The 15133-nt window shown below is 33.2% G+C and overlaps 1 protein-coding gene across 1 annotated transcript; it reads right to left on the reverse strand.

Annotated features, from left to right (window-relative positions):
- Positions 1 to 595: 595 nt before the first annotated feature.
- Positions 596 to 10705, reverse strand: LOC128180735 (trans-1,2-dihydrobenzene-1,2-diol dehydrogenase-like). The gene is made up of 9 exons (XM_052848880.1): positions 10586 to 10705; positions 5809 to 5905; positions 5543 to 5654; positions 4970 to 5133; positions 4397 to 4649; positions 4079 to 4203; positions 2936 to 3086; positions 918 to 1042; positions 596 to 778 (listed from the first exon to the last, which is right to left on the reverse strand). Exons 2-8 carry the CDS (start codon positions 5896 to 5898, stop codon positions 942 to 944), a joined length of 996 nt encoding a protein of 331 aa, XP_052704840.1. The 5' UTR covers positions 5899 to 5905; positions 10586 to 10705; the 3' UTR covers positions 596 to 778; positions 918 to 941.
- Positions 10706 to 15133: the final 4428 nt, after the last annotated feature.

Below are 15133 nucleotides of genomic sequence, written 5' to 3' on the forward strand. Positions count from 1 at the left end.
TTTAATTCTGGTTGTAATGCACTTTCTGATTGGCTAAAAAATTATTTTATATCGTATAAAGAATGTTGCCTACGTCATAGTAAGACTAACGTCAAAAACGTATCAATACGCCTGACGTAACGTTTGAATTTTGTACAATTTTACGTCATTTTAAAGGTCAAATGACCGTTTTATCTACAATGAAGAGTAAACAAATTAAATTATAAGCAATGAATTCAATATTTATTTAATTTACTGTGGTTTCATTAATTTTCAAGGGCATCAATTTTCGTGGATAAAGTGAAAATCACAGTTTCAAGGATACGTAAATTCGTGGCCAATGACCCTATCAATACAAAATGTTGATAAAAATTGCACTTCAATGAACATTTAATTTCGTGAACCAACTAAACAATGAAATCCACGAAAATTGGTATTCAAAGAATATTGATGAAACCACAGTAGCTTTATACGATATAAAATGGTTTGAAACAATTTACGCTTTATTATAAACCGCTTCGCGGTTTATAAAGCGGAAACTGTCCCAAACCATTTTATTTCGTATAAAACAAATAAATATGTATAATTAAATTATTAAGAATAATAAATAATTAAATATTCATTAATTGTTTATAGTCACAAATACATGTAAATCTTATATTATAAGCATCAATAATCGATAAATTTCATGTGTGTGTCATTTGCAGGTATTTATCTAGCACCACATTCATACAGTTTATACTGATGAACTCTTCATTTGGTTTAAAAAAAAAAACTCCCCGGAGACAGTTGGAAAAATCTATTAAAGAGAAAAGATAGATATAATTTTAGATATCTCACCAAGATTATCAGCATACCAATAGCTTACTTATTAAGCACAAAAAGACATACCGATTATCAAACATGACATGGTCCGAGTCTCTCATTGACATACTTACCATTCAGAATCAGAAAGCTTATATTCACCATTGAACATTAATTCCCGTTAGTCTCACCACTTCATCAATGATCTGGTAAATAGCCTGACTGTCAGCAAAGGTCAATTCACTGCACTCCAAATTTCCTACCAAGATATTGATAAATATTAAAAGGTTTGAATTCACCTAACAACTCAAACTCTTAAATATTGCAGATCTACAGGGCTTAAAGTAAAGGTTATGTGGGTGCCTTCTTCAAAAGCCAGGGTGCTAGATCCACAAATCTTTTTTACAAGAGAGGAGTGTATTGTAAACCTTTGGCATGCATTGACTGATGCAACTAAAATGTATGCGACAACATTTTGGAATTCATACTTGTATATAATAGCTTACATCATTTTTTAAATAACATATTTCTCTTTCATTTACCGAGTTGCCCCTTTGTCAAGGCACCAAGATATTTTTTACAAGTATCTCTTACACCTATAATAACTTTCAAGTGTATCCAAAAGATATCATATGATTTATTTTCTTCTAGACTAAGTTATATAAGATGTGGTGCAGATTTTGACATGCATTGTTGTTTTTATTATATACTTGAATTTATAAAGCTAGTTTTCATTTTGATGTGGGAAAAACTTTTACATATTTTTTCTTTCTATCTCAAAACTGCATATTTTCGACGTTCAAATATACTGTGACGTCATCTATAATGAAATGTTTCAAACGTGACGTCATAGTTTCGACTTCAGATATGCAGAGAAAAATAGAATAAGGTCCGAAGTAATCCGAATAAAAAGTGAAAGGTGTTCAGGAAAGGTGTAATAAAGGTTGTGATAAAGGGTGAAATAAAGGTTGATGATACGGGTGGTGTGATAAGAACGCGTGCCACCGTTCATATCTTACCTCCTGGTAAATTTTACGTGGAGACTATGTATATTCCATACATAGTCAGTAGAAAATATTACCCCCTTCAAGCATTATGACGTCATTTTAAGGCATTATGACGTCTGGTTTTGTACTCAAATTCAAACTTGTAATATTATTATCCAATCCAAAGCTTGATTTCCATTGTTTTATTTACTTTTTAAAAAAAAGACAGTCGGTAAGATATAAAAGTTACACGGTTTGTAGTTGACCTAATATGGTTAATACATGGTCAGTAAATTCCATACGGGGGCTTGAGCTCCGCTCTTGCCCCATCAGAAAGTTACTGACCATGTATAAACCATATTCGGTCAACTACAAACCGTTTAACTAATAATATCAGGGGTGCAAATACTATAGCACTGAATCATGAATTTTTTAAGTACATGTATACGGTATCATAACTGCAGCGGTGTGTGTATACAAATTAAGTAACGCGCGTTATACGGTATAGTCGTCAAAGGGCACCTGCTCCTAAAACTTTACCCAGCTCCAAGCACCTTAATCTCCTCCACATTTGGCTCATTTAAGCCTGTCAAGTGTGTATGTATCATAAAACACACCATCCGTGCAAGTATGGTGAAGATAAGACCAGCTGTAACTGAGATATGGTCATCAAAAGGCAACGCTCCTAAAGCATTAACCAGCTCCATAAACCTTAACCTCATCTAGCATCCGAAACCTATGGCTCAGATTCAGCATCCAAGGCTATGGAGTGCATTATTATCACAAAATGCACAATCCATGCAAGTTTGTTGAAGATAGGACCATGTGTATCTTCCCATCAAATGGTACTTGCCTAAAAATACCCATAAACCAGCTCTTTTAAAACACCTAAATCTTCTCCAGCATCTGACATTCATGGCCCAGATTCAGCATCCAAGTCTTTCAGGTCTATAGGTAGGCCAAGATGCATCATCCTTGCAATTTTGGTGGAGATAGGATAAGTAATAACTTAGATACAGGACCTGATCCAAAAAAGTTTAACCAGGTCTGGATGCCGAAGCCAACGCCGAGGGAATAGCATCAGCTCCCCCTAACTTCCTCTCAGTGAGCTAAAAAGGAGTAAGCTTGGTCGCCATGGATGATCAGGCTGTCATTGTATACTTTACCTGCTTCAAGACATGTCTTGACACAGTCGGCCTCATACCGCAGACCCCCACTGTTGGGAAAGTTGTATGGAGCTGGACCACAGGGTATTTCATTGGTTATTTTACCTGACGGCAGATTTGCTGAGGCTGGGGCCCAGAAGGGTTCATCGATCTAAAAGATTTAAAAGCATTCATATTTTCATATTCACTGACTTTCCAGCAAAAACTAAACATTATAATAAATGCAAGCCTTGTTATCTTGATAGGTTGGTACTGAAATTCTTAATTAGCTGCATGCAGATCTGTAGCTCTATTCTGGAAAAGTCGGATTGACCGACCTTAAAAGTTACCAATTCTTGCATGAAAAAACCTGCAATTTCAATTTTTGGCCTTCAAAAACTGGTGCTGATGTTTCACTTTCACCTAATGTCCACATAACAGGTTTTGAGTAAATATTTCATGCAAAAAATTCTACAGTACCGGTAGATATTTAACTTTCTATCACTTAACTTGACTCAGACATTGAATTCGCTTAAACACCAACAACAGCCTCTGAAATAGACTTGTGTTCAATTTATCGGCGGATCCTAAGTCACCATTTTTTCATGTGAACAAATGGCTCTTTTACTTACAGGGTTGATGAGGGTGTTTATAAAAGAATTTCACAGGCAAGTTAAGTAGCGTTAAAACAGGTAGTGAGATTGTTTGACGAATAATTTGGCGTAACATATTACCACTACAAAAGTTTGTGTTAGAACATTAGATTAATCAAAACGTATTTTTCAAGTAAAGACTGTAAAAAGAATATTCCACAGAGCTACATGTACCCATCTACAGCTAATTGTTGGCTGGAGATTTGCATTTATTAAAATGTAATAATATATGTGCATGGTTTACAGAATCCAAAGATACCCAGAATGAGTTACCAATATTTTTAAAATTTATCAAAATTAATATATAGGATTTGGGACTTAAAACTTATTTCAACCAATCCATAGTAAATATACTCGAGATATCTTGAACAAGTCTATAGACTCTAATCTGAAAGATAGATACCGGTATACCAATTAAAGTTCAACCAAAACTTGAAACGATAGTGACAGCACAGAAAGTTTGAGTGCCTTTTGCTTTCTTCATAAGTTCTGAAAAAATCAGATGTCTCACCTCTATTTTTCCCTTTGAACCATATATTATTGCTGAATTCTTTCCTTGAAACAGTGTACTGTAGACGAGCACTGCTTTACCGCCATTCTTGTAGGTTAAGGTCATACAGCCATTTTGATCCACTCCTACAGATTTTCAATCAAAATTTACCTTTTAAAGTCCATTTTGTTTTACATGTATTTTAATTTTTTTCAGCAATTAAATGGCTGAAAAGCGAATATTCATAATTGTTACTTCAACCAATTTTCTTTTGTAAAGAATTCTGCATGTGAAGTGAAATACCAGTATACCGGTACATGTACATGTAATATGACAAACCTTGATCAGAAAACGAAGCATCAGCTGTGATTTTCAAGGGCTTTTCATTGTTAAATACCATTGTAGCTAGCTGGATTGTGTAAATTCCAACTTCATGCAGACCTCCTCCCCCTAGCTCAGGCTTTTTAAAGCGAATCGTTTCAACCACAGAGTAACAAAGCTGGCATTGTACATGCAAGATTCCCCCAAGGTTTCCAGAATGAATCTCCTCTTTGATTTTACGATAAATTGGAAAGCACCTGCTCCAAATTGCCTAAAGAGAATGTGAACATGATATAAATTTAAATGTTGAAATGTTATATCTAAAAAGTTTGTAAACCATCTTCATCCCCCTCTACTAAGTTAACTTTAAATATTGAAAAAGCAGAAATCAAGACAGGGCTAAAATTTCGTTGATTTGTTATTTTAAATAATTTTTAGGGGATTTAATTTTTGTGCTTCAAAATTAACCATACTGAAAATGTCCTTTATAAATGATATCAATGAAGTAGTAGCAAAAATTAATCAACAAGAAATACAATGTATTTTCTCTTTTACAGTTAATCTAACTACTAAGAGGAAATTTCCCTTTACCTCCATGAAGAAGCGTTTGCAGTCTTTGGCCACTTGCTGGACCTCCAAAAACTGATTCAAACTAACTGCTACTGGTTTTTCACATAGAACATTTTTTCCTGCTTTTAGGATCTGTTTGGACAGCTTCACATGGTAACAGGGTATCAAACCAATGTACACAACATCTGAATAATTTTGGAATATCAGCATAAAAACATATTTTACCAGATTTACGATGAAGAAAAACTGCCAAATAAATTTAAAACGTAGCAGAAAAGTGAAATATCTGTTATTAATTAGGTAAGCAAAACTCTTACCTTTACCTTGAACTACTAGTATGTTTGCTCAAAATAAAAGAGTTGGTGGATCAAGAGGCCCATGGGCCATATTGCTTAGCTGAGCCAAAATGCCCAATTGAAACCCGAGCAGTTGATTATAGTAACATGTTTGACATTTCACAAATTAATATTTTCTAAATATCTTTAAGAAAAAATAATTTCTATGCAATAAAAGAGCTATTTTATAAAAGACAAAACATATCATAATATTTCCCAATTGGGTTTAAACAAAGTTATAAACTTTGTAAGATCTTACCAACATTTGGATCAGTGGCAACTTCATCGTATGAGCCATAGGCTTTCTTGATACCAAACCTGTCAGCAAATTCTTGGGCTCTAGCTAATGATCTTGCTCCAACGCAAACTACCTTTAACAATCATCAAGGATGTTAAAATTAAGTATAATGCTAAAAATAGTTGTCATTTATAGTCTTGATATTACCGTAATACAGTAAACAAATTAACCTCATTGCCTCATAAACATTACTGATAATACAATAAGCAATAACCTTATTTATTTACCTCATGAACATTATTGGGAGGAGCTAACAATGCCGACACAAAATCATTACAAATCAACCCTGCTCCACAGATTCCCCAGCGAAGGACCATTATGTTCCTATCCAAATAAAGAAAAAAGTTGTTTTAAGTTCTATACCGGTATTTGTACTAGAAATGAACACAAATTCAAACTTGAAGAAAACAATAATAAAAAAATAATGACAAGCATATGCAATATATCATTTTGTAAGTAAATTGTCCTAAAAGAGAATGGTATTTAACACTAGTCCGCTGTTGTTCCCGTGAAAGGGAAAATGATTGCAATCTACCGGAGGAGGTACTCCCAGAATTTGGAGTAAGGTATCTTGTGTTGTAATATTACTATAAAGCGAAACAAGTGCCTTTGCTCTAATGGGATCTTATCAAGAAAAATATGAGGTAAAACCAACAGAAAATATGCAAAATGATATATACTAAAATATAAAATCTTAACTTTTTATATTAGAGTACTACCAAAAAATTTTGGCGGAAAACAAAATCTGCAAAATTTTGCCCGATTTTCCTCTGTTTAGCTAAAAGTCTATTTTTGTTTGAGCCTAATTCCATAATAGTGTAAAAATATCGAATGTTTTGTCAATAATAATTCATTTCATAAATACTTTTTTTGTTTAGAACAAATTTTACTCATCAAATTGAACTTTATAACAATCCAAATTTGAAAACCCTGAGTAAACAAGACCTTAAATGCAGATATTTGTTAAAGCATAATCTAACTGATTAATGTCTTAAATGTGGTTACTCTTATAAAGACTGACTGTGTTCATTTCTTTTTTTCATTGTTCATATGTTATTCGGCCAGAAACTCTTTGATTGGTGATATAAATAACAAAAAGATACCAATTAATGTTAATATTGTATTATTTGGCTTCAGCTGACCATACTATGACGAAAAAATGTTGGGTTTTTTTTTTTTACCAAATTCTTCATTTTATTAAAAAAAACAAAAAAGGATTTTAGAATGTACAATTGCATTATGAAACAATACAAGTGCTTTCATGTAAAACTATACATACAGGTACACATAATATTGCTGGGCCTACTTTATATTTTACATTTTATACAATTTTTTCCATATCTTTGCCTTTTTAATTTTTTTTTTTTGGGGGGGGGAGGTTGGTTTATTTCATTTTTCAATATTTCTATTATAGTTAATGATGTTTAGCACTTTAAAAATGATTAAGCAAGAGCGAGCGCAGATCTTAAGAAAGGAGTCTTCTCAATATCAAGCATACTTCTTGTAATAAGAAACACATTCAATTTTGACACAGTGTAACAGATCATATAACCAAATGATTCTATCAGTTTAATCAAATTTGACCTCCTTGTTTTTGCATTAAGGTCAGGTCAAGGTCACTACATTTTCCTTAACTTCCTTAAGGATGATAAAATTAAATGTAGTTCTTTGCAGTAATGTAGACATTTGTTTAAGATATGAAGATTCTATCCTTCAATGAAATGATTATATATCAGAATGTCTATCAGCTTATACTTCTTAATTGGAATAAATATTTAAACTAAAATTGATATTGCTAAGCCCGCATTTCCTCTAATTTTCTTAATTTTGAAGACATTTTGATTATTTTTTATTTATGCTTCCAATATTAAAATGTTTCTGATTTTATATTGACCATTTAATAAGAGAGAAAAACTGAGTTTAATGATTTTTTTTCACAAAAATCAATGTATAGAATGAGAACTTTAAAAAGCTTATAAAAATGTAATTTGATAGGCAAATCACATTTTAAAAACATATTCTGAAACCCAAGTATCCTATCTCTTAGTTCACGTTAGTTAAAAAAATCCAACATTATGTTATTATTTTAAAAAATGCTAAAACAGACTCATTAATCTACAGCAATTCTAAGTTGCGAAACGTGATATTTTCCTACGCCAATATTCCGCCAATAATATAGTCCTTGTTAGCTCTAAACATTGATTACTATTTCTATGCCAAGTTGTATGATAGTAATAAAGAAAGAAAATTATACTACTTTAATTTCCTTTCATCTTGATATAATGAACAATTAATCAAATTTACGTTTGACAAGTCGAAAACCAGAAAAGACTCCTTCCTTAAAAGCTGACCCTGCCCCATGCAGAAATGCTCATCTGCTTAGCGTGATGATTTTGTGGAAATGGTAAACACAAAGACCATTGCTAGAAAAGAAGACCAATGTTTTTCATGTGTGTAAGCCTTCCACCTTCGTTCTCTCCTGGAGATGCGTCTCAATCTTAGTAAACACTAATCCAGTAGTTCTTTCACAAGCAGTTTATTAACAAGCGTGATCGTATAGTCAAAATTACATCAATTAAAAGCAGCCCAAATCAAAGATCTTTAATTCAAAATCTAAATCAAAATCTCTAATTCCACATCCAAATTAAAATCCTAAATCAAATTTTTAGCCAAAAAATTACAGATCTAATATAAAATTCTAAATCCAAAAATTAAAAATCTGCCTTAACATTATTTTACAGAGGATTATTAATATTACATTTTACTTATGATTGACAGTTCTGAGTAGTTCGGCCCATCTACGATGACCAAGAGTGAACATTTAGTGTTCAAATTCCGGGGTTATATTTTATTTCTAAATAAAGCAACAAAACTGTCTATCAAGGAGTATGGATGCAGCTTTTAAACTTTGAGTCCTGGGTCTCTGAGTCCCCCACCTGAGTATGAGGCATTGCTTACGCATAATACATTCATTCATACACGGCTTTAGGGTTACAAAGGTTAATTAGATGTAACAAGCATTACATGGCTAACTTGCAGTATCAGGGCCTTCATTGCAGACACAAGATCGCCAAATATGACAATTCGTTGATTTAAGAATTGAATTTAATAATTTTTCAATTGATCGACGTATCAAAGGAAAAATTGACCGCAAAACATCAATGCGCATAGCGCATTGGTGAAAAAGTACCAAATTTGAAAAGCAGCGTTACCCTGAAAGTGTATGTGCCTATATGTTCGTTATGATTTATTCCTGTAATTGGAATAGCCAGTTTCCCAGTAAATGTTGATCGTTGATCTAAAGCAGACGAAATCGTGAGAAGACGCTTAATTTTCTATTTAGTGAATTAAATTATTGGTATTATTTATTTTTGAAGGTAAAACTTTCAATTTTTATGTTCATAAAGTTGCATTTTGTTTGCTGACAATTAAACAGATACAACTTTACATTTTGTTGACAGTGTTTTTCTTGGAAATTCCAGTTCTATAGATAGTGTTAAATCAGAACAGATGAGAAAAGTAGATCCGGCAAAATTTTATTGATGCAGGTATCAAAGAAATTTTTCGACCAATCAGAAACGCCAATATCGTATCAAACTAATAAATATTAAATGATAACTTGTTTATATATTAACAATTTGGATTTTACTGTGCCTGATAAATTAACGTCATTTAAGACTTGTTGGGATGCAGGCTTTGAATCTCCCGCCTGAGTATGACGCATCGCTTATGTACAATATTTAAGAAATGAAGATAATAATTGACCGGAAAACTTCATCAATGCGCGTAGCGCATTGATGAAAAAGTTTTCCGGTCAATTTTTTCTTTGATACGTCGATCAATAGAAAAATTATTATCTTTACTTCTTATCATTTAATAAAACATTTTCAAATCAAAAAATGTGAAGTGTCATTGATCAAAAATGTAAATAATGTAAATGAAGCGGCGCGTATGAATACAAAATAACAACAGCAACAATATTCAAAATGGATGCGCCTTCAGCTGATGCAGAGCTATTGAACTTAATTTAATGGATTAAACACAAATAGTGAGTTAAAATCTGAACCGACTGAATTGAAAACGAAAGGAAAATACATGCGATAGCTTGTGATATTATTCACTGTGCAGAAAAATTCGTAATAAAACTAGTTTTCATGTGAGATCGGTGGAAAATGCAACTGGACGTAACCATTCAAGGTGAGGCGATGGACGAAAATAGTGGATATGTCGACAAAGAATAGTGCATGTATGTATAAGCGACTTTTGTAAACATTGTGGTAACTATATAGCCAGTGATGTACTTAAATGGTATACTATAGTATCTGCCGCTTGGAATGCGCCGCGCCGAAGGAGTTGATGCATTGTACTCAAAACGATGCTTATTCTGAATTTCTGATGACCGATCATGTAGGGTACTGTGTAAATTTAAAAATCATCGTTACCAAATTTGAACAGCAGTGTTACCGTGAAAGTGTATGGGCCTATATGTTCGTTATGATTATTCTGGAAACGGAACAGCCAGCCTCGCAGTAATGTTGATTGATCTGAAGCAGACGAAATCGTGAGAAGACGCTTAATTTTCTATTTCGTGAATAAGATATTGTGTTTTGTTTATTTTTGAAGGTTAGACTTTCAAATTTTTATGTTTATAAAGTTGTATTTTGTTTGCTGACAATAAAACAGACACAACTTTACACTTTGTTGACAGTGTTTATTTTGGAAATTCCCGTTCTATAAATAGTGTTAGATCAGAACAGTTAAGAAAAGTAGATCCGGCAAAAATTTTATTGATGCAGGTATCAAAGAAATTTTTCGACCAATCAGAAGTGCCGATATCTCATCAAACGAATAAATATTAAATGATTAAAAGGTCATACATAAAAGTATACATGAGTTGGTTACAAAGAATATATAAAGCATGCGATACAAGACTCAGTTTAGAGTATTAGAGCTATCGATGCAGACACAGAATCGCCAAATATGACAACTTATTTAAAAACTCACAATTTGGATATCGTTGTGTCCGCATTCTACACCTGATTGCATAAAATCATTTAGGAATGCTGCGTAGTGCTACAAGTCTCACAGAGTTCATTCTGTTATTTATTCATTGCGCAGTATCTAGGTATACAATACAGAATGTTGCTAAAACGCAGAACGGAAAACGGAACGGAAAGCGGAACGGGAAACGGAAAAATACTTTCACGTTTATCGCTTAGGTATTGTTTAGATTGGACACAACATTTTACTTTGTAACATTTATTCATATTATATGAATGATTATTATCAAAAGGTTGCTTAATTATTTGATATCATTCCTACGAATGTATATCAACTCATTCATTGCATTCAATTTGCTTACACAAGTGCGAAACGGAAAAATAAGTGTACACACATTGTGTTTAAATAAGCTATTAAAATAACTTTTGAATTATTTTCCTTTTGTAATATTATGGGAAAATAGTGTACCTACCCTTGCAGTTGGTTGAAGCGTTTGGTTGTGATTTTCATGACTTCGAAACTTGCTTGGGATTTTATACTTATTTTTAAAAATTCATATATGATGAATTTTTCGTGATCCATAAAATTTTTAAAATTATCAATTATAGCATTATTGATATCAAAAGCGTGACCGACGAACAACATCCACTATCATTGTTACGAGGTTTTGCTGCAACACCTGTTTGCTTACCCTTTCGTCTCGCTATTTTAAAGATTATTAATTGAATTTTCCGTTTCGATCAACATCTGATGAAATTACAGCTTCTCTACTAACAGCATCCGACCAACATATTCCACACGGAATGTTTAGACATTACTTTAAACCATATTGGAAAGACAGCGGTCTCGACCAAGCTCACTATGACATGAGAGATGCCCGCCGATCATGGAAAGCTGACGGGTCACCGAGATCAAGAGATGCAAACTCGTTTTTAAACTATAAGAAAGCAAAGCGAAACTTTCGAAGAGTACACCGACAGACGGCAAAACAATGGTAACAGTCCGTATTTGACGATATCGACTAGGCAACAGAAATGGACCTAGGAACGTTCTACAAGACGGCATGGAAAAACATGAAACGATCCTCATCCAAACTCCCTAGTTCATTATCATATCAAGGCAAGTCCGCAAACAACATACCTGACATGTGTAACTTGTGGAAAGACTCAAAACTAGCAGAGGAAAATCAGGACCCGACTAAATTCGACAAGTTATTTAAACAGCATATTGACCAGCGTGTGCACGATATCGACAATGATCTCAACTCAACATTAGATTCAAAAATTTCATTATCACGCGAGGAAATTCAACATCATATTAAATCATTATCCAAGGGAAAAGCACCTGGTCCAGATTTTCTCACGAACGAACATATCATTTTTTGTGGTGATAAAATTGTTGATGAATTATGTATTTTGTTTAACTCGATACTTAGACATGCTCATGTTCCCGAAATGTTTAAAGTTGGAAAAGTTATATCAGTTTTCAAAGGTAAAAACAAAGATAAAAGTAATCCTACAAATTATAGAGGTATAACTCTAACATCAGCACTTAGTAAACTGTTTGAGAAGGTTATTCTGTCTCATATTGAAAATGATTTATTAGATAGACAAATCTGTTTTCCACATCCATTACAATTTGGTTTTAGAGCTGATCATGGTGCTGTCCCTGCCTGTTATGCTATAAAAGAAATAATTGGTTATTATAATAGTAGAGATTCACCAGTTTTCTGTACATTTCTTGATAACGAAAAGGCTTTTGATAGAATATGGCACAATGGTCTCTTGTATAAGTTATTGAACTTGGAATTGACAAAACTTAGTGGAAAATTTTAGAAAATTGGTACTATGATAGCAAATGTTTTGTACCTTTTGCTGGAGTCAATTCTGAACTCTTTAAAATATCTCAAGGTGTTGGCCAAGGTAGGGTGCTCAGTGCCTTTATGTTTCTTGTTTATATTGATGACCTATTGTATGAACTATGTACATCTACCAGTGGTAAACTAATGGGCAGTTTGCATATTCCAGGGATTCTGCTTGCCGATGATACAGCGCTAATAAACAACTCGCCTCGATCTCTTCAAGAATCATTATATGTTGTTGAATTATATGCTTACAAATGGAGATTACATTACAATCCAAATAAAAGTGTCTCTGTTGTATTCAACAAACAGTCACATATTTCATTGGAACTTGATGTTAAACTCTTTGACAATGTGATACCCAATTGCAATGATGTTATTTATGCTGGCTGTTTACTAGTATTGCAGGCTAATCTGAAAAGTGATAGACTTGTAGAACGAGCTTGCAAAAATGCAAGAAGTAAAACTCATTCACTCCATCCTGTTGGCGTTTATAATTCCCAAATCAACCCAGCTGTGTCAGCCAAAATTTGGAAAAAAATTGTTCTTCCTTCTTCTCTTTATTCATGTGAACTTTGGACTGATATCACAAAAAAGGACCAGTCCAAACTGGAATACACCCAACCACATTTTTCAAGAATTGTGCAAGGACTCGCGAAATTCTCACCTTCTCTATCCTGTACATCAAACCTGGGCCTGTGGTCAGTAAAAGGATATATAGACAAATGCCGCCTTCTATTTCTCGGTAGACTAATGAGAGCGGACAAAACCACTGTTCATAATAAGGTTTTTATGTTTTTATCTTCCGAGGATGTTTCAGATAAATATATTGTTACGAAGACTATTCAAAAGACAGCAATTGAGTATGATTTGTCTCTTAATGTTATTACAGATTGTGTGTACAACAAAGCTAGCTATATTTTCAAAACAAGTTGTCAAGAATGCGTTTATTGAAGAGGAAACAAAATGGAAACAATTGTTGTACAGCACTCCTGAAATGTCAGTATATAGAAATATTCATTGTAAATTAAAGCCAATTCATTTATGGGCAATTGTTAAAGAAAACCCTGGTCTAAGAAAATATTTTAATCGATTTATTGCATTATTGTCTATGAAAACGGTTCCCAAATTGTGTAACCATTGTAAAAGAATGGAAAACAATTTTAACATGCACATTATGCTCAATTGTTCATTATTGATGAATGAGAGAGACAAACTTTTGGAAGATTTATTAGATATTCTAAATGTATTTGAATATGTTTCTTTTGATTTGCAAGATACCGAAATCCAATATTTGGCTCTATTAGGGTGCATTGCAAATACCAGTTTTGCCCAAATTACATTTGAAAAGTGGAAAAAAATTATAATTTGTGTATCGAAATTCGTATTTTTATTGTGGGATCATTTCGTTATTGATTGTAGAAAAATTTAAAATAATACTGTTTTCTCCTGAACTGATTGTAAATATGTTTGCATTTATGTTTATTTTTCTCCTATTGTTTTTTGTTATTTAGTTTCATGTTAAACATCATAATACTCTCCTATTGGACCGCCGGTCAATAGACTGCGATCTATTGGACCGGCAAAGTATATCAGAACGCGGGTATGTTAATGTTACATCCTTTCGATAGTTCTCAGGGAATGTATAATTATTCCTTTACATAGACGCTGCTTTTAGTACTCGGTGAAACCAAATTCAATGTTATCAAAATGGAGTATCAAATAATCAACAGTTTTAAAGCTTTATATATGGTAAAATACTATTTAAAATCTAATGGGTTGAAGACTCCTCCTCCTTTGTGTAAACTTATATTTAATTGAGATGTTGTAATGCATGCAACAGGTTTTGGTGCATGTAAAAGATGAAAACAAAATCTGTGTATATTGCATAATGGCACGAAAACCATCTGCAATATGCAACCCCGAAAACTAAAAAAGGAATTAGGTAATAAAACAATTATTTAATGCTTGAACGGTCAATAGACCAGAATGTTTTCCCTTGGTGCAGGGAACAGGTCAGTATGAACTGGCCTCGGGCAATAGATCACACTGAGCTGTTCCCTGCACCTCGGGAAAAATATTATGGTCTATTGACTGCTCAAGCATTAAATAATTGTATCATATATACGCATAGTATTGTTGCCCTTACACTTTGATAGTTGTGTACAAATAAGAACGTTCTAAATTCGATAATAAATGAAATGCGTATGTCATTTTAACTGCGCACATCAGTGGATCAAAGTTTAAAGGTTTTGACTTTTGATAAGAACCCCCGATTTAGCGAATCTGAATTCTTTTGACGCTTGTCTGTTCCCAAATCGAAGTGAATTCGCAGTGGCGGGAGCGGGAACCAGATTACGTTTATGGCCGATATTTCGCGTGAAAAGCTGTATGAAAATGGCGATTAAACGATCGTTGCTTCAAAGCAATCCATCGTCTCCTTCTAATGCCAATGATCCTAACAGGGATCTGTTTGAAGCTTGTAGAAACAGAGATCTTAACAAAGTAAAGAAACTGGTGAATCACCGTTCTTAACATTATGTTAACGCGAAAGATACAGCGGGAAAAAAGTCTTCCCCACTTCATTTTGCAGCTGGTATGGATGAAGTCAAATCACATTAGCTTTGTTTTTATTTTGTGTTTATGTTTTAGTATTCGTAAAAGTTCGTATATTGCACGATGAACGTTTT

The sequence above is a fragment of the Crassostrea angulata genome, chromosome 4 (assembly GCF_025612915.1).
Source record: "Crassostrea angulata isolate pt1a10 chromosome 4, ASM2561291v2, whole genome shotgun sequence".
NCBI lineage: Eukaryota > Metazoa > Mollusca > Bivalvia > Ostreida > Ostreidae > Magallana > Magallana angulata.